This window comes from Nilaparvata lugens, chromosome 11, assembly GCF_014356525.2.
Source record: "Nilaparvata lugens isolate BPH chromosome 11, ASM1435652v1, whole genome shotgun sequence".
Taxonomy (NCBI): Eukaryota; Metazoa; Arthropoda; class Insecta; order Hemiptera; family Delphacidae; genus Nilaparvata; species Nilaparvata lugens.
The window spans coordinates 38657393-38678911 of record NC_052514.1 but is presented as its reverse complement, the minus strand read 5'-3'; the positions used below and the strand labels follow the sequence as shown (position 1 = coordinate 38678911).

Genomic DNA, 21519 nt, shown 5'->3' with positions numbered 1-21519 from the left:
TTCACTCAATATATAGTAATATAACAGTTTCGTATGGACTATTTGACAGTATTAAATTACATCATTGCGGAGTATTTTAAATCCACCAATGAGAGTGGATGTTTAAATTTTATGTAAATTGAAAAGTCGGAAGTATGGTTGTGAAAGAATAGGGGAAGATCCATACCCGCTTGCTTGCCAGAGGTCACCAGGGACGCCATCAATTCTGAGAGCATGAGACTAGATCCCTTTTCAAATAATTTTATGTTAAAAATTTAAAGTTATTTGAATAATTGAGAATTAAATTCCATAAGACTCAGTGAGGTCGTAGTATGATATGAGTCATTAAATTTAAATAATCCCTTTGGAGAAGATGACAGCAGCCCACCAGGAAAGGCCTAGGACACCAAAACGAATCCAAATCGTCATCATAATTGTGAAAAATCGACAATTGAGTTTATTTGAAAAGTTATTAAGGAGGGCCCTCAGTGCTATAAAATAATCACAACTAAATAAAGCTAGCTCGTCGAAGGGTAATTTAAATATTAAAATTAATATCGAAACTTGTGCAAGTATCAAAACGAAAAAGGAATATTCTTAAGAATCATTTATGAGATTAACTATTTAAATATGCACAGATGGAATATTTATTAATAGTTGATTTATTATATTTGCTCACTCATATATATCTTTTTTGTCAGTAATTTATCAGAATTTCTATGAAGCTCATGTTCATAAGATAAATTGATTTATCTGAATTCCACCAGAGGCCGAACCCAAGCCCTGAGGTTTATTTTAATATTTATATTTTTCATATATATTTGAAGTAAGATTTATAAGTTTTATTCGACAAGCAACAGCAAGTCGACAACTGAGCTGTATAAGTTGGAAGTATTTGCTGATTAAGGAAGCACATGATATTAATTGATGCTAATAAGCAATGTAAAATATTTTAGTGAGCCGTCTGTGATAAATTCTAATATATATATTCTCTCATATTATTTTTTATTATTGCTCGTTGATATTTCATGTGATTATATTTCTTATATTTGTTGGATGGTGTACCCTTTATTTATTATCCTATCTTCATGCATGACCAATCTTGTTATAATCTATTTTATTACCAGTATTGACCTATTATTCAAATTATCAACCAACTATATTCTTCACCGAATAAGTTGGATAAATCGGAGATATACAGCATTGATTATTAAATCTTTGAAAATAATACGTTCTCAAGATTTATTTGAATTATTCAGGACCATCGCATCCGATTTGGAAAAACTCAATGGTCAGAGTATTAAGTTGCAGCAGCAAATCAAATTAATAGAATTTATAGGGTATTCTGATAGAGTATCGCCTTTGATTCCGCTCGGTATCATCTAACATTACTGACCCCTTTGTCAGATGGTGGCGAGTGGCATTAGTGACGATACCATATTGTCTAGTACAAAAATCAGAGCCCTTATATCTATCTACCTCTCCTGCATCTATATTTGTGGAGTCAACCAAATGAGTCATAAGAACTGTGAACTCTTAAAGCGGCCGACGTTTGCAGTCATCGAAAGCAGAGAATTGTTTGAGTTCCTAGAAGAGCTGGTAAGAAACTGGTGGTATTTTTCTTCCAGGAGTCACAAAAATATTGAATCTATTCAAAAATCTTTGCTCTACCGACTGCGGCCAAGCAGGGCACATGTGACGTCAAAAATAACGTTACAACATATAAACATTTTCTAAGAGAAACGCCAAACCTTCGACTTGAATCTTAGACCTCACTTCGCTCGGTCAACGAGTAGAATGCGAAATAACTGGAATATTAGCTTGTATTTTCCAATGCAACAGAGCCCAGATGCAGTAGAATCAGTAGGTACAGTATGAACATAGCTATTGCATTGTTTGAATGCTTTATCAGAGAGAGGAGGAAGAGGATTTCACTGGATTTTTTCATTGGTAGGTTAACAGTTTTTATCCAGTAAACAAAAACTCTTTATTAGATTCAATTGTCATTCCATTAAGGTTTGTTGATGAAAAATGAACAATATTGACTATTTTCAAAATGTTCAATAGTTTCAATATTAATTCATGTTCTTCTTGTTTTTCGAGCGTGGATTACTTTGTCGCTTCACTACTCCTCCGAAGACCATAAGACAAGATATCTTCTCCTCCATGGCATAGGGTAACATTTTCAGTAGAATGACCTCCACCCTGTAGTCCCCATACGGCATGACAGGTAGATTGTTGAAATTGAAATTTATGATGAAGTCCTTCAAATCACATCGAGTCTGCCAACCAATCAACACAAAAAATGATGATATAGTGAGGTCCACGTTTTAATGGCAGTGTTTGATTAGTAATGGTATTGCTATCCTTGTCCATCATTCACCAAAGCAGATAGCATTACCTCTGTTGCCAGTTCGTCTTTTAACAATGTAGAATTAATAAACAATTAACAAAATATTTCACCTCAATTAAAATACATTATGAAATTATTGAGAAAAAATATGATTTCATGCTTAATAAGATATAATTGATTATTTTAAACGAGAATGAACAGTTAATATTACATAGATGAACCTGTATCAGCTACCGTCTATAGAAGGCATTGACAAGACAGAGGATCGGCAACGTTGATCTCCTATCTTCCTCCACTGCCAGTAAAACGTGGACGTCACTATAGGTAGAATAGTAAGAGCGAAACAATTTAGTAATACGTGGATTGATAATGAGATTTTCGACGAACATAAAAGGCTAATTGAAATGCATCAGCGATACAGGAAAGACCAAAGTAATATAAACTTAAAGAAAACTATAAAAACACATAAAAAGCATCTAAAAAGAATTATCCTCTGCAAAAAAAAAGAATTATATTGACTCAAGAATAAAAAAATCAACAAATGTAAACAGAACAATATGGCAAATAGTTAACAATGAAACAACAAACAAAAAGGGCAAGAAAGTTATTAAAAATATTGTACTTAAAGAGAATGGTATAGACATAGATGATCCATATGAAATTTCAAAAATGCTAAACAATGATTTTGTAGGGATGGTTGACACTCATGTCAACCCTTATCTAACCAAAAGTGACGTAACAGATGAGAAAAATGGAAAAGTTACAAAATTATCATTTAGATGTAATACAACTGAAGAGAAGGACTTAAGTGAAATAATAGATCCGATAAAACCAAAGTGGTCAGCCGGCTATGATGACATATCAATAAAAATAATCAAGGATGCTAAGTCATCACTCATCAAACCTCTTTTGCACGTAATCAATGCCTCAATTATAACTGGAGTGTACCCAAACGAATTAAAAATATTAAAAGTGATACCAGCATTTAAGAAAGAAGATCCATCTGATCCTCTCAACTACAGACCTTTGGCCATCCAACCTGCCCTATCTAAAATATTTGAAAAGTGTGTACTAGTTCAGTTAATTGATTATTTTGAAACTAATGGTATACTTGACAAAGAACAACATGGCTATAGAAAAAACAGGTCAACCATTACTGCTTTGATAGAGTTCATAGAAAACATTTTAGAAAACTTAGATGAGGGATTAAATACTGTAGGAGCATTCCTGGATTTAACCAAAGCATTTGACAGTGTTAATAATAAATTATTATTAAATAAACTTCAAAATTACGGAATTAGAGGTAAAGAGCTTAGCTGGATCAAGTCATATCTAGAAGGACGGCAACAGTATGTAAATATAAAGTATACAAGCAATAAAAATCAGTACAATATTGGATCAAACTTAAAATGTAATAACTATTCTGTACCACAAGGATCGGTGTTAGGTCCATTTTTGTTCATGTGCTACTTAGGGGGGTTGCCTAAATATATGTGCGATTTAGTTGAAAATAGTAATTATGCTTATATGCTGACGATATAATTATGTGCATTGCTGATAAGGACTGGAACACAACAGAAATCAAATGTAACAATTCTATATCATTAACTAAAAAGTACCTAAATCATAGACATCTGCTACTTAATGATAACAAAAAAAAAGTTCCTCCATTTTACTTGTAGAAATTCAGAGGTAAAACAACTTAATTCCGTAAATAATAAGGAAGAAATCAAATGTTTAGGTCTATATCTTGAAAACACACTTAGTTGGTCCGTTCACATTCAAAAAATATGTAAAAAATTAAGCTCAGGAATTTTCGCGCTGAGACGACTAGCAAATATTTCGAACTTAGAAACGTTAAAAGCAATGTACTTTGCAATGATCCACTCCCACATTTCATATGGAGTTGAAATATATGGAGGAACAAGCATCTCAAACTTAAATAAAATACTCCTATTACAAAAAGAAGCAATACGAATAATTCTAAATCTTGATAGAGAGCAATCATGCAAGCCATTCTTCAGTAAGTTAAAGTTCATGACGGTGTACAGCCTGTACATTTATATGACAATATTATATATAAAAACTAACGAATCTAGATTCCCACGGCAAGTAGATATACATAATTACACACAAGAAATAAAAATTATTTTACAATAAAGAAGCACAATAATGAAAAATATAAACAAAGTCCAACGTACATGGGAATAAAATTTATTGGTTGTCTCCCAGGTTGCATAAGACAAGAACCTGATAGATCAAAATTTAAGGAATTGCTGAGAGCATATTTGATGGATTTAGCATGCTACAGTTTAAACGAGTTCACTGTAAAAAAATGAATTTTTTACAGTCAGTAATTTCTCTTTAGCTTTAAGTTAGTTTTTAGTTTTTTGACTTTTTCATGTACATTTTCATGTATGTTTTGGAAAGAAATAAATGATTGATTGATTGACTGATTGATAGGTAGTTTCAAATATTGTCCTTAGCTCTATCATAGAATAAAGATAGCAAAAGAAGATATCCCATAGTATAGGGCGTTTAAGTCGTAAATTTCAATGTTAACTCAGGCCGATAGTCTTAGAAGTTCTTTTTCTTGAAGCTATCTGACGCTGGTAGTCTCTCATATTGTGGCGTTTTCACACTCTCACCCAACAAAACAGTAATAATAGACAGTAGTAGACAGTAATCGGTTCGAGTGAACGAAAAATCTGCTTCAAATTTGGAACAAATTTGCTATATTCTTGCTATATTTTGCTATATTTTTGCTATATTGTGCTATATATTTCTGCTATATTTGCTATATTTTCTCTATGGTCCTATTTATATGGCTTTCATTGGATATTTGAAATAATTATTATATAATAATTATTTTTCAGCAGTTGGTGTAACTGCAATTTCTTAATAAAATATTACATCTAATTCTTAGTCTAATTACATCTATATGGAAAGTCCAAGTGCCGGTTGCACAAAAGCTGGTTGAATTTTAACCGAGGTATCAATTCTACAAGAACCAATCAGAGAAGCCGTCTTATCAAAAAGGCCTTCTCTGATTGGTTCTCGTGAAATTGATCACGGTTGAAATTCAACTGGCTTTTGTGCAACCAGGCCCTGAGTCTTAAAAAATCCAAGTCTTTGTTAATCTTACCCTTTTTTTGGGACATACTAATGTTTCATTGCAATTGTCAGCTAACGATTGGAAAATGTCACGTCCAAATGTCATAACCATGTCACACGCCTTCAATTTCATATCAATGAGTGTGCTATACCGTCCACTCGAGCTCTTAACTGCGGCTATGACTTGCACCTGAAAATTACTCCGAGAATAAAACTTCTACACTTTCCTGCCAAAAACTCTTCAAAACCAGTAAAACATCAACGGAATACTATCAAACAACGGAGAAATTATTCAATTGATGACAGTATGTTATAGGACGAGTGAGGAATTCTGAGGTATTAGAACAAACTGGGACGACAGTGGAGGTTGCTTACTGTATTAAGAGTCAGAAGCTCCAGTATTTTGGACATGTGATGCGCAAGGAAAAGTACAGATTCCTCCAGTTGATCATGGAGGGCAAGATTGGAGGAAGACGCCGGCTTGGAAGAGGGAAAACATCCTGGTTAAAGAACCTGAGAGAGTGGTTCTACATTGAATCAACATCTCTGTTTCGAGCTGCAGTGAATAGAATCCAGATTGCATTGATGATCGCCAATCTCGATCGCGGAGCCGGCATAGGACGAGTATCGACGGCATAGGACGAGTATCGACGGCATAGGACGAGTATCGACGGCATAGGACGAGTATCGACGGCATAGGACGAGTATCGACGGCATAGGACGAGTATCGACGGCATAGGACGAGTATCGACGGCATAGGACGAGTATCGACGGCATAGGACGAGTATCGACGGCATAGGACGAGTATCGACGGCATAGGACGAGTATCGACGGCATAGGACGAGTATCGACGGCATAGGACGAGTATCGACGGCATAGGACGAGTATCGACGGCATAGGACGACTAAACCCCCTAAGGCTAGCTACACACACATCGATTTTTGTTCGTACGATATTTTGCCGTCCTTATAGTTCTATTAGATGAAACAGATGTTTTCAAACAGATAATGTTTGTCAAGTTCCGTTCAATATGGTAGGATTCATTAGTATGGCAAAATATCGTACAAACACACATCAATTTTGCCGTCTTTTTGGAAATTTCAATTCCTATAATACTCTTTCGAAGAGATTTTACAGTAATATATAAAGTAACTGAACGAGTACAGACAGTCACTACGTTATATGATATATTTTCTACTATCTTTAAAAACGAATTCTGGTGTGGCACCCTCACACAACTTTCCTTGCCGTTATGAAAATTGATCACCTGACGCTAGTGTTCACGTAAGTGTTATAAGTAAGTCTACTTATAAACAAAGATCTGAGCCAGCTGGTGACAGGACAATAACGCTGGAGACATACGAGGTCTGCTATCTCTTCACAGTGAATGATCTAAATAGAATCAACAGTAATGCTGTCACAGTTTGCAATCACATTTTCTCGAATTTCGAGCTTATTTTCAATTTTAGATCAAAATGTTATTGAACATTAATTGTAGAGACTCTCATGCTCAATCTTTTCCACTCGAAATTTTTTTTTAAATTGTATCTGAAGCCTGATAATTGGGAATCAAATCAAACTTTGCATAGATGGGGCGGAGCTCCTGAAATTTTTACAGATATGGGACTTGTGGCAGTTGATAGAGCTTATCAATGACTATTCTATGTATGAATTTAATCGAAGTCGTTGGAGCCATTTTCGAGAAAACCGAGAAAAACCCTGTTTTTGACAACATTTTCTCAATTTTAGCCGCCATCTTGAATTGCATTTGATCGAAATTATTCGTGTTGGATCCTTATATTGTGAGGACCTTAAGTTCCGAATTTCAAGTCATTCCGTTAATTGGGAGATGATAAATAATATCGTGTACACAGACGCACATACATTTATACACACACACACACACACACACACACACACACACACACACACACACACACACACACCACACACACACACACACACACACAACACACACACACACACACACACACACACACACACACACACACACACACACACACACACACACACACACACACACACACACACACACATACATACAGACCAATACTCAAAAACCACTTTTTCGGAAACTCAGGGGACCTTGAAACGTATGGAAATTTATAAATTGGGGTACCTTAATTTTTTTCGGAAAGCAATACTTGTGCCAACCCAATCAGCCAATTGGAGAGCTTCCTGCCCTGCCGTCTGAAAACGCCTGAAAAAACGCCTGGTATCGGTGACGATCGATTTGTTTTCAGTGATTTCTTTTTTTGAACATTCTCATAATAGATTCCAACTAACCGATCCCAAATGATGATTCATCTATATATATATAAAAGCGAAATGGCACTCACTCACTGACTGACTGACTGACTCACTCACTCACTCACTCACTCACTCACTCACTCACTCACTCGCATAACTAAAAATCTACCGGACCAAAAACGTTCAAATTTGGTAGGTATGTTCAGTTGGCCCTTTAGAGGCGCACTAAGAAATCTTTTGGCAATATTTTAACTCTAAGGGTTGTTTTTAAGGGTTTAAAGTTCGTCTTTTAGCATGTATATTCTTCTTCTCCCAATCTCTTAATTATAATTGAAATTTCCATATCATATGTTACTATAGAACTATAATCTAGATAGAGTACCTCTTCGAAACAGTTGTTAAGTGGCAACTAAATTAATAATTTTGTCAGGTTGGCATTAGTTGAGTTGACTATATTAGGTTGACACCAAGTTGGAGATTTAAATGCATTTATCGCGGAAAAATTGATTGGGCACTGCTACTTCAATCCTGGGAATATTATATAATTAGCCGTCAGGCTCGCTTCGCTCGCCATATCCGTTTAGCCAGACGTTTAGTCTGGACCCCCGACTGGATTGTCCTAACATATGATAAAAATGCTCAAATGAAAAATGCAGGCGAGCGAAGCGAGCCTTCTGATCTCATTCTTGGACGATCCAGTCGGGGGTCCAGGGGGCGGAGCCCCCTGGCTAGACGGATATGGCGAGCGAAGCGAGCCTGACGGCTAGTTACTAATATTTTCAGCTATCCTCTATGATCATTGAACATAACAGATTTTATGTATTTATCTATTCTAATAATAGATTTTTTGTCATAGTCATTCAATTTCAGCTGTTTTCATCCATGAAATCAAGCCGGTAAACAGCCGATTGTAGAACAAATAAACATATGATTCTCATTACAGCATACTATACTGTAATAAAATCATAGCTTTACTTTACAGTCGAGTATGTTTCCTAGCTCCGAATTTGGAACAGCAAAATTGGAACAAAAACCGACTTTTAGCGCTCCAGGTGGAAATTTTGTCAACTACAATCAAGAAATTCCTGATTCAAAACTTGTAAACTAGGTTATGTTTATAGAATGCATGTATCTGTTTCTCAATTATTCTTTTTCAGATTATTATGACAAAAAATAGTGTAAGTTACTTGGATGTGAATGTCTTTTGTAGTGCTCGAATGAAACTCTAGTCACGGCTAACGCCTCGACTAGAAACATCATTCTCGTCTGCAAAAGGGGCCTTCCCGTCCTTGTGACTTAAGATACTATTAACTAACTGATTTCAAATGATGATGTTTCACAAACATTTTCAGTCATGATTTTAATGATTCATTCTCTGTAAAAGTTCTCAAAATAGATTTCAACCTACAGATTTTTGTGATTTAAATTGATTTTTCACCAGTTGTCAGGTTTTCACTTACTTTCAGTTTGTTGTCAACGTCAGCACCAGTGTCCATGATTCCAGTGTAGATATGGTGAGTTCTATTCAATTTGCCAACTTTCAAATTCGATAGGAAGTCGACCTTGCCTCGCTTGTCACACTGCTCAAACTTATAGAAAACCACATCATAGTTTGGCTGCAGAACAATAACCGAAAAATTCATTGAAATTAAGTTGGCATTTATTTCTTGTTCCATTATTGCAATTCTTGTGATTCAATAAAATCAACTCATAAATGTAGCATCAGATTTTAAGTTTCAATGATAAAAAAACATATTTTGTGATATGGAAAGATTGGGGGTTTGAACCACCTTCCAATTCGTGCGTCTGTGTACACGATATTATTTATGCTCTGTGCCACTGAATTCTCGCTGTAAGTTGATTCATCATCAGAAGATCAATATGTATTATTTTCAAAGCTCTTATCCAATATATCTAACCATTTTTCGTAGAAATAAAATTGTGCAAGCGCAGAAACATGGCATGGATTGGAAAAAACGACTAGTTGACTTGACAGGTTTTGGAAAAAAATTGATGTTGAATGGTGATTACAGCTTTAAGAGGCAGGTTTTGGCAAGAAACACACTAGCAAATGATAATGTCATTATGTTTTGATGGAAAATTGACTTAGCAGGTTTTGGAATGGAGCTCTTCAATAACTTTAGTAGTAGCAACTACTTTAGCAAATAGTATATCTATTTTTTTTTAACCGGAAAGAAGAAGAAGAAGAAGAAGAAGAAGAAGAAGGAAAAAAGGAGGAAAAGATGATGATGATGATGTTGATGAAGACCACATATTTTACTCACCCCTAGATCATTCAGTATAGATACAGCATACAAATCTGCAATTAAATAAAAAACTATCAAAGCTAATTTTGATAGACTAATCATATTCTCTCAATGCTATGAATGAGCAAATGAAAAACTCCACAATATAACTTTCTGGAAAATGAGATCCAGAATATCATCACAAGGCTTTTAAATGACAATTACTCCTCATTAATCAATGGGTTCTCATCATGATAAATAATGTATTCCATCAATTGGTAGAAAATTACGTATCATTATAATGATATTGGAAGATATCATAACAATTTTATTAATCCTCAATATTATTATTTCTAGGCCTTCCAATGAAAATATCAATTTGCTTTATTCGATGAGTTCTTATCATGATAACTATTTCCTATCAATAGTATTAGTTCAAAATTACTCATCATAAAAATATTTTGGAAGATATTCCAACAATATTATTGATCCACAATATTATTACTAGTCCTCCAAATGTCAATTATTGTGCATTATTCAATGAGTTGACATCATGATAATTAGATTTCCCTCATCCATTAGTACAAAATCACGTATCATTGGAATAATATTGAAATATATTCCAACAATTGAGCAGGAAATGTCTCAAATTATTCTGGGATACCGGATATCCTGAACATGAAATGCTGTCATATTATCAAGATTTCTAGCAGCAGGCTGCACAAAGCTGCAACAGGATAAATATAATTGGAAAAATATTAAAATATATTTCAACAATTAAGCAGGAAAAGTCTAAAATTACGGTGAGATACTGAATATCCTAAACATGGAATGCTGTTATATCAGGATTTCTAGCAAAAGGCTGCACAAAACTGCAACAGGATAAATCTGCATAAGGAATTTCAGTAGCGTGACCAACAATAATTTTACTGTACTAACAAAATAGTATCCATTAATCATTTGGAAGCAAATTTACTGCGAAAATAATATCAGAAGTTATAGGGTGATGTATATAATTTGACTGAAGATGAAGAGTATGGTATAACTGATGGGTTAATTGGAGAAGGCTTCTTGTACACCATTAGTTCTGTTGATAGTAGACCTCACGCAGTTCTTTCATTCACAAGTCTCTGATGTCATCAGTTTGAAATTTTAACAAACTGTTCATAAATTTGACTGAAGATGAAGAGTATGGCATAACTGTTATGATGGATTAATTGAAGAAGGATTCTAGTACACTAGTAGTTCTGTTAATAGTAGACCTCACGCAGTTTCCTCATTCACAAGTTTCTGATGAAACCTGTTTGAAATGTTTTAACAAACTCAATTAACGTTTCAATTTGTATTCCATATGATTCATCCAGTTCCGTGATAATCTTTCCATCTGATGGAAATCATTTTTTTACAATCAAAGAATAATATTAAAATTTCTTCAGCATTATTCAGTTAATTTAAACTTATTTATTTTTAATCACCTATCAAATTAGTTTTTTCCAAATGTAAGAATATTGATACTGATGGGCACGCATAATAATACCATGACTGCAAAACAAAAAAAAAAAAAATCTGGTGTGGCGCACTCACACAACTTTCCTTGCCGTTATGAAAAAAGATCACCTGACGCTAGTGTTCCCGCACATCTCAAGTCTACTATTCAAAGATCTGAACCAGCTGTTGACATGACAATAACGCTGGAGACACACGAAGTATGTCTTCATAGTGAATGATTTAATAGAATCAACAGTTACCAAAAGTTTGCAATTGAATAATCACATTTTCTCGAATTTCGAGCTTATTTTTAATTCTAGGTGAGAATGTTCTTCTTCTTCTTCTTCTGCTTCAATCGTCCGATTGGTTGGCAGCTTTCCATCTTTGTCTGTCCAGAGCCAGCTGTTTTAGTTGGGTATAGCTCTGGACCCCAAGATCCCGGGTTATCTGCTTCAAATATTGTAGCCGGGGTCTTCCACGAGCCCGTTGTCCACTGATTGTACCTTCCAGTATTTAAACTGTGAAAATGTTACTGAACATTATTTCTAGAGATTTTCATGCTCAATCTTTTCCACTTTAAATTTCTTGTTTAAATTGTATCTGAAGCCTGACAATCCTGAATCTAGAATCAAACTTTGCATAGATGAGGCAAAGCTCCTGGAATTCTTACAGATATGGGACTTGTGGCAGTTGATGGAGCTTATCGATGAATATTTTAGGTATGAATTTGATAGAAAACGTTGGAGCCTTTTTCGAGAAAATCGCGAAAAAAAACATTTTTGACAACATTTTTGCCATTTTAGCCGCCAACTTAAATTGAATTTGATCGAAATTGTTCGTGTCGGATTCTTATAGTGAAAGGACCTTAAGTTCCAAATTTCAAGTCATTCCGTTAATTGAGATATGAGATATCGTGTACACACACACACACACACACACACACACAACACACACACACACACACAACACACACACACACACACACACACACACACACACACACACACACACAAACAGACCAATACCCAAAAATCACTTTTTTGGACTCAGGGGACCTTGAAACGTATGGAAATTTAGAAATTGGTGTACCTTAATTTTTTTATATAATAGTGATATCGGGGTATGGTGGAATTCCTTTTTCTTTCATATTATCCTTAAAATGCAAAATTCCAAAACTCTTGTGTGTACATCGACGCACAGTTGAAGAAGGAATGAATATTCCTGCCAGATTCTTCTATGAATGGAAGATTTCTATGAATGGAAGATGCAAACTGTTGCCAAATATATCATACTGGATCATATCCAGCATAATAATTATTTAGAATAGAAATATTTTTGGATGATATCAAAATGTGTCTGGGAATAGTTTAGGAAGAAATCAATAATTATGACAGTAGTATTGAGTCCGACACCTGATATTTGATCTATGTGGTACTAGCAGGGAACCCGTGCTTCGCAAGGGTCTGTTTAAAACATTACAAACTGAAAACTTGACGAACTGAGATCTTGGGGAAATGAAAATAGGCCTAAAACCATCCTTGGTTGGTTAAGAATCTATATTCAAAATTTCAAGTTAATCAGTCCAGTATTTCAGATGTGATGATGCGTCAAACATGATTTTCCTATCCCGTACGTGTATAAGCCAATTCTTTCCTTCATTATAGTAATATCGGGTCACCGAGCTTCGCTCGTTATTATCATTCATTCATAAACAAAACACAATTCTTCAAAATGATTGGGGAAGTGCTAACAGGCACAGCCCAAAACTGTTTCTTCCCCGAACTTTTATTTATACACTATAAATAGTTTAACAAGTGGGTTATGTTCCATACACTTGAATTCAGGTCCAATTTTCAGTCCAAACATTTGAAAACAGAAAAGTTCCAATTTAGATTGTTTACAAACCAAATTGAATGACAAAACAACACTCACTAATCACTTAAAACTGTATAATAATGATTGACTTTGAAAATTCTGATATACTTCAATTATATACCATGTTATGTCAACAAATCTTGGCCTTCAGTAGGTCAAAAGAGAGAACTTGCTAACGCTCGTCCAAAGATGGAAAACCTCAAAGTCAAACCTCAAAGTCTGCCTCCGCAGTACAAGCTGGATGCTTGTCTGACTCGGACTAGGCGCTGAGACAGCAAATAATAGCAGCGTCGGTGGGAATGCGAGCAGCTTCAGTAACATCTTCCACCCAGCAATTGTCGGCGTAGTTCCGCCTAGCAGACAGACAAAAGATCAAACCAGTCGGTTATTTGATCCCTCCAGCCAGGCTCAGCCAAGCAGCCGAGACAATAGAACAATGGAGTGGCGGTCTTATTCGCGTTCATCAGCAGTTTTCTTTCTCACGATTATTTTGATTTTTGTGTTGCCTATAAACTCCAGTCACCAGTAGAAAGTTTCCAGAAACGTGGTGTACTACCATATTAATGACTTTTCATGATGATTTTTAATTATTTAAAAACATTGTTGACATTCTGAGCCTTCAGGCTAAACTTGGGGTCGCTGAGAAGGAATCTGCAATCAGAATTTCTCTATCACGGAAAATAACGAAAAAACCCAGCAGTTGATCTTCCGGCAACCGTTAACAGTCATCCTGCAATGTGGCCGGAACACTTCCAAGCCAGACACCCATCTCAAATGACAACAACGCCAAGCTGTGAGAAACCATCCTGCACTGCGGCGCTTGGTTAAGGGTTTGGAAGATGAAAGGGTAGGTTAGGAGGTTGGGGTTTTGCTTTTGAATGGCAAAATGCTTGTATTATTGAAATGTTTCGATAGTTGAGGGTTTACACGGCTTTCATGTTTTGATTTTTTATTGTTTTGGCTGTACATCACCATTTATGATTTTCGGGAATTCAATATCTCTCAAGAGAATACTCTCTATACTCTCAAGAGAATCTCTCCAAATCAGTAGTCATGATTATTTGAAATAATATCACATTTTAAATTTCACATTTTTTCAGTAATTATCTTGCAGGAAATTAATTGCCCAACAATCAATGAATCTTTTCCGGTGCATTGATTAACTGTTCGTCAATCTATTGAATCACCTTATTTAATTGCTTGCAGCGTGCTGATAGAATTCCTGATAAATGACAGCAGTCCATGTTCAGGATATCCGGATATATTGTATTTTTCAAACTTTCCCTACTCGATTGTTGCAACATCATTGGAATAATAAGTAATTTCGTACCGATGAATGAAAGAAATTAGTTATAATGATTAGAACCCATCTAATAATGAACAATAATAGACGTTTTAAAAGCCTAGTAATAATATTGTGAATCTCATTTTTCGGAAAGTTATTTTGTGGAGTTTATTCATTAATTGCTCATTCACCGCTTTAGGAGAATGAAAGGTCTATCGAAATTAATCTCTTTGACAGTCTTTTATTTGATTGCAGATGTGTCTGGAGTATCAATACTGAATGATTTAGGGGTGGTGAGTATGTGTTGAAAAAATTCTTCTTCACCTTCTTCTTCTTCTTCTTCTTCTTCTTCTTCTTCTTCTTCGTCTTCTTCTTCTTCTTCTTCTTCGTCTTCTTCTTCTTCTTCTTCTTCTTCTTCTTCTTCTTCTTCTTCTTCTTCTTCTCTTCTTTCTTCTTCTTCTTCTTCTCTTCTTCTTCTTCTTCTTCTTCTTCTTTCTTCTTCTTCTTCTTCTTCTTCTTCTTCTTCTTCTTCTTCTTCTTCTTCTTCTTCTCTTCTCTTCTTCTTCTTCTTCTTCTTCTTCTTCTTCTTCTCTTCTTCTTCTTCTTCTTCTTCTTCTTCTTCTTCTTCTTCTTCTCTTCTTCTTCTTCTCTTCTTCTTCTTCTTCTTCTTAAAGTCTAGAACGTAGCTAAATCCGAGCTCGGGAACCGACCTTGTAACCGGGCCTTCACTTGTAATATAAAAAAATGAGTTATCGTTTATTGTTATGCAGTCTACCTACGATGTGGTTATCCACAACTTGGGACAGTGTGATAAGCGGGGAAAGTTGGACTTCTTATCGACCTTGAAAATTGGCAAATGGAATAGGACACACCTGGTTTACACTGGGACCCTGGACCTTGGTGTGGATATAGACGACAAAGTCAAGGTGAGTGAAAGCCTAGAAATTGGTGAAAAATCAGAAATAGAAATCACTAGATGTTGAAATCATTTATAAAAAAACTCTCACAGAAAATGAATTACTTCATATCATTAACTCTGGAAAAATCATTAGTTGAAATCAATGAACTAAAATGACTAAATCTATTATGAGAATGTTTGATGAATGAGAACACAGATAACGAATAAATTGACACCATAAATCACACCACAGAACAGTAAAACAAATTATAGTGAGGTCCACCTTATAATGGCAGTGGAATAGTATTTTCCTACAGTTACGTTGAAAAGTGGCCATTGCTGCACTGATTACAGAACGCAAAGAATCACTTTTCCGCTCTAGTGCGGGAAAATTTTTCTGCACTCCAGATTTGCAACATGGCACGCAAAATACTTAGTAGGTTATATGGAGCAACAGTGCAGCAAAATCAAAATGAAGTTGGTAACAGTGACTGCTGTGGCTGCTATAGTGAGCAGAGGTGCAACCAAGCACAACGCGCTAATTATTATTCATTATATATTATAACCAAGGACAACGAGGACTTTAGGATTTAGGATTAAGGTTTTTATCAATAATAAATTACACAGAAAAACATTTGATGCATTTCAGGCAATTTACCATAATTACCCACTTTCATATTCAATGGTTACTGTAGGAAAAACTTTATGTGCACTTAAAACTTAATGCGCACTAGTTGCACAAATAACTATTGTGCAACTAGTGCGCAAAGTGACAGTTTGCTGCACCGAAAGAAATGTTTTCGCAAGAGACGTAGGCGAAGGTGGAATGGCTTCTTGAGTGCAGCAGAAGAACTTTGCGCACATATTTCACATTATATTTCCCTACAGTTACCATTGAATATGAGAAGTGGTTGATTATGGGTAAAATGATGGCTGAAATCCATCAAATGGTTGTCTGTATAATTTTGTTATCAATAACAACTTAAATTTATTTCAAACTTGATAATCTAATTGAAAATTAATAATCGATAATTCATTCAAATTAAAAATTAAATTAATCCAATTAATTTGAGAATTTGAATAATTTTGAGTACCTAAACCTTAATTTCTAAATAACTTTTCAACCAATCAATTCATGAATAAAAAAAATATTATTTGAAATAATGAATAATTAATAATATTCAAAATGTATCATTTAATTAGTTCTCATTTCTATTTATTTGAAAATCAGAAAAAATATAGATAGAACAAATTCGCATTCAAAGTACACGCAAACAGCTGATTGAGATAGCTGGAAGATAATACACAAAGTATTAAGAGTACGCAAAGTAATACTTTGCGCACTAGAGCGGAGAAGTGATTCTTTGCGTTCTGTTATCAGTGCAGGAATGGTCACTTTTCAAGGCAACTGTAGGAAAAAAGATTGTCTCTCTTGTCTTTATGAAGTATAGCTGACACCTTCATACAATATATTACATTATAGAGGAGACTATGCTTCACTGTATCACAGAACAGTTCTTTATGAGAGAAAAACCTACATATATGGTCCTCAAATTTGGGAAGCTTCCTACTCACTTGCAAAATTGTGAAGATGTTTATATTTTTGAGAAGGAGTTAAAAAGTTTCATTTGCACCGAAAATATATTTTTCCTACAGTTACCTTGAAAAGTGGCCATTCCTGCACTGATTACAGAACGCAAAGAATCACTTTCCCGCTCTAGTGCGGGAAAAATTTTTCCTGCACTCCAGATTTGCAACATGGCAACACAAAATAGTTGGTGGGTTATATGGAGGATTAGTGCACGAGAACAAGAATAATGTTGGTAACAATGACTGTGGTTAGATTCAGATAAGAATCATTTCAACGACTACCCTACATTTATGATAAAATCCCAATCTAGAAATCCAAAACAAGAATAATGTTCATCTAAATCATAATTAAATAATAACTTCTCATCATTTAATAACAAATAATGTTTATTTTCTATTGACAGTGATAATTATTTCAACTCCAAGCAATGAGAAATGTAGCAAACACACATTATGAAATTCGAATTTTCAGGTTAAATAATTACCGTTCGAAATCCATGTCAATAAAATTAATAAAATAACATAAGAATATACTACAATAAAATATTTTCTGCTGTCTATGTTATTTTATAAATATTTTTTAGTTTACTCATAGTATTTTTCGGTAATTGTAGTTAACCATGTCTAAATATCTGAAAACTGTTTTCAGCTGGATGAAACGAAGTTAAGTACGATTCTTCCCTCTAGGTCGCGCGCTTGTCAGTTCAGCCATTTTGCAGGCATCCCAACCAGCTGTTGGCATGTATTTTAAATGCGAATTTTTCGTTTTATCTGTATTTCTTCTGATCCTTGAATGAATAAAAATGAGAACTTTGGCTGAGAATTTTCAACTTCAATTGGATTATTAATTTCTAAATGAATTAAGGTTGTTATTAATAACAGAATCACACACACAATCATTTAATGGATTTCAGCCATCATTTTATCCATGATTACCCACTTTTAATATTCAATGGTAACTGTAGGGAAAATTTAATGTGAAATACATGCGCAAAGTTCCTCTGCTGCACTCAAGAAGCCAACGTAAACGTTTCTTTTGGTGCAGCAAACTGTCTCTTTGCGCACTAGTTGCACAAATAACTATTTCAATCATTAGGGGTATTCACAATGTTGGAGTCAGCTAAGTCGAGCTATTTGCAAACTCCTGCTGTTTGCCATGTCTGTGTTAACGCAATGCTGAAGTAGTATATTAGAAAAAAAATAGCAGACGAGATAGCACCTAACTCTAGCTTACTCTGTTAAAACGGTGGCTATTTTTGTTTGGTCATATTTGGTAGCAAAAGTGAGGTTATAAACTCTTGGTTACAAAAATTATCCGCTTGGATCGTTATTGCAGTTAGATTATAGCAGTTGGTTTTAGATGGGGCGTTCACCATCCAGAGCTATCTAATAGCAATTTAGCTGGCTAAAACAACATTGTGAATACCCCTATTGAACTATGAACTTTTATAATCCGAATCAAATATTTTTCCAATCTACTGTATTTCTACATTGTTGAAGTACGATCTGGCAACGTTGCGTTGCTAGAGGAGAGCGTTATCTGCTTTGTCAAATGATGAACAAGAATAGCAACACCAATGCTAATCAAATACTGTCATGTGGGCCTCACTAGATATTATTAGTGGACCTCAATGTAGCTACTGACTCTACTCGTTCAGTTATTTTTTGCATCATTGTAAAAACTGTCTGAATGAATATTATTTCATAGTATTTAGAGTTTTATAAGTATTTTCCCCCATGAATAATCATTAAAACCATAGAGATAAGAAAGCATAAGAAGATGACCTAGTGTATAGGGATTTTATGTTCCAAATTTCACTTCTAACTCGAGCCGACAGCCCTAGTAGTATGTTTTTAGTAAAGGTATGTGATGCTGGTGGTATCTCATACTGTGCCGTTTTCACACTCTCACTCGTACAGTAATAATAGACAGTAGTCAACAGTAATCGGCTTGAGTTTCAAAAAATTGGTTGGAAATTTGCAACACCTATACTATGGGATATCTTGCCCCCTGTGGGTTGGGGAAGCTTTGTCAATCATCGTGCCCAAGAATGTGTTGAAAACCATACTTCACCCACAGTATCCATGCTTGTCGTAGGAGGCGACTAAAATGGACCTCAAGGCAACTCCATAAGTTGCCTTGCCTTCATACCCACGGGATCTGCCCCTCCAGGGCAGTTTCGGAGGGGAAAAAAGAAAATTCCAAGAGACCAGAAATGGGTGAAACTCCAGGCATGAATGTGCGTCAAGAGGCTGAGTCGAGGGTGGCTGGGCGCCGGGCGCCCTAGAGGCAGTTTGGCGTCCCCTCTCTCAGCGAAAGGACCTACAAAAAGGCCAGGAGTGGAACTCACGTAGGTCACAAGTTTGTGGGTAGAGAGGCCAAAACTCATCACTGCTCAAAGAAGGGCGGACATTTCGGCAAAATGTCTTGGGAAAGGTAAGGCTTTTGACCCTGCGAAGTTTCGGAGCAAAAAAAAGAAAAACCCAACTGACCAGTGATGGGTGAGAAATCAGGCACAAATGTGGGTCAAGAGGCTGAGTCAAGGGTGGCCGGGCGCCCTAGAGGCAACTTGGCCGCTCCTTCCTCAGTGGAAGAACCTACAAAGACGCCCAGGAGTGGAACTCACGTAGGTCAAAAGGACTAATATCAGTCTGAAGAGACTGCCAAGCATATCACACTGGATTGCGACAAGGATTGCAACCAGGTGATGAATGGAATGTTAGTATGGGGTAAGACTCCTGGTTCTTGTAAAGGACATAGGTATTGGTTTGCCTAACTAACATACTACTTGGGAACACAATAAGCTTCGGTTGACGTGTGGGATTCTTTGAACCTTTGGATAATTGAGTCCGTCCCTTCAAAAACAATAAGCAATACAATTAACAATATGGATATCTTCTTATGCTATCGTTCCTCTACGTAAACGTAGTGACTGACTACGCTTGGTCAGTTGAATTAATGATCACTGTACGAACTTTTTTGATAGTGTTATTTCTCCACTCTGTTGTACTCCAGACAGTAGTTTGATTCTCTAATAGGATACTGTATTATTCTTGTTGTACCTAGTAACCTTTAGTCTAGTATATAGGTGCGTACAGACTTTCGCTCTGCTCCGCAACCGAACGTCACTCCAGCAGAGCGATTGATGATCGACCGGGGAGCAACAGTGGTTCGACCGGGGAACACGAGAAGATCTAACAACTTCCGTAACGTTCATGATGGGTGTGTGGGCGGCGCGACTGTGGTTCGATGGAGGAACGAGGGCGGTACGAGGGCGGTACGAGGGAGGAGCGTGCTCGGAGCGGGTTGGAAGAGCGTATATGTGTACACAGCTTTAGATCCGTTGATATTTTCACTACTTTTTTACTTTCCTTGCCCTATTAGGTACCCCAGTTTCTAAATTTCTATACTTTTCAAGGTCCCCTGAGTCCAAAAAGTGGTTTTCGAGTATTGAGGAGCATACAGACTTTCGCTCTGCTCTGCAACCGAACATCACTCCAGCAGTGATTGATGATCGATCAGGGAGCAACAATGGTTCGACCGGGGAACGCGAGAAGATCTAACATCTTCCGTAACGTTCATGATGGGTGCGTGGGCGGCGCGACTGTAGTTCGATGGAGGAACGAGGGCGATACGAGGGCGGTACGAGGGAGGAGCGTGCTCGGTGCGGGTTGGAAGAGCATATATGTGTATGCAGCTTTAGTCTGTATGTGTGTGTGTGTGTGTGTTTGTGTATGTTTGTCTGTGTACACGATATCTCATCTCCCAAAATATCTCATCTCTCTCATATCTCATCTCTCTCGGAATGACTTGAAATTTGGAACTTAAGGTCCTTACAATAAAAGAATCCGACACGAACAATTTCGATCAAATGCAATTCAAGATGACGTCTAAAATGGAGAAAATGTCAAAGAAAACGTTTTTTTCACGATTTTCTCGAAAACGGCTCCAACGTTCTTGACTAAATTCATACCTAAAATAGTGATTGATAAGCTCTATCAACTGCCACAAGTCCCATATATGTGAGAATATTCCAGGAGCACCACCCCATGTATGCAAAATTTGATTTTAGATTCTCAATTATCAGGCTTTAGATACAATTCAAACAAAAAAATTCGAGTGGAAAAGATTGAGCATGAAAATCTCTACAATTTCAGTAACATTTTCACCTTTAATTGAAAATAAGCACGAAATTCGAGAGAATGTGATTATCCAATTGCAAACTTTTGGCAACTGTTGATTCTATTAAATGATCCACTATGTAGAGATAGCAGACCTGTATGTCTCCAGCGTTATTGTCCTGTCACCAGCTGACTCAGATCTTTGTTTATAAGAGTAGACTTTGATGCGCGTGAACCCTACCTCAGTGATCAATTCTCATAACGGCAAGGAAGTTGTGTGTGCGCCAACCCAAGTTTT

At 36.0% G+C, this 21519-nt stretch overlaps 2 protein-coding genes across 2 annotated transcripts in view; one reads left to right on the top strand and one right to left on the bottom strand.

Annotated features, from left to right (window-relative positions):
- Window positions 1-1941: 1941 nt before the first annotated feature.
- LOC120353691 lies at window positions 1942-10171 on the bottom strand. The gene is made up of 4 exons (XM_039438409.1): window positions 10003-10171; window positions 9178-9333; window positions 5478-5636; window positions 1942-2261 (listed from the first exon to the last, which is right to left on the bottom strand). The coding sequence occupies exons 1-4, from the start codon at window positions 10084-10086 to the stop codon at window positions 2055-2057; spliced, it is 606 nt and encodes a 201-aa protein (XP_039294343.1). The 5' UTR covers window positions 10087-10171; the 3' UTR covers window positions 1942-2054.
- A 4606-nt stretch (window positions 10172-14777) lies between these two features.
- LOC120353690 overlaps window positions 14778-21519 on the top strand; it is a 29416-nt gene continuing 22674 nt past the window's right edge. The window contains exons 1-2 of the mRNA XM_039438407.1: window positions 14778-14904; window positions 15382-15537. Coding sequence (XP_039294341.1) covers window positions 14815-14904; window positions 15382-15537 — 246 coding nt within the window. The 5' untranslated portion in view covers window positions 14778-14814. The remainder of the gene's footprint in view (window positions 14905-15381; window positions 15538-21519) is intronic.

Coding starts and splice junctions, on each gene's coding strand:
- LOC120353691 (XM_039438409.1), bottom strand. CDS start 10,086: ATGATTAGTCTATCAAAATTAGCTTTGATAGTTTTTTATTTAATTGCA. Junction 5,637..9,177: donor ACGTTGACAACAAACTGAAA/GTAAGTGAAAAC, acceptor AGTAATTTTCAG/GTGCAAGTCATAGCCGCAGT. Junction 2,262..5,477: donor TAGTATGTCCCAAAAAAAGG/GTAAGATTAACA, acceptor ATTGGTTGGCAG/ACTCGATGTGATTTGAAGGA.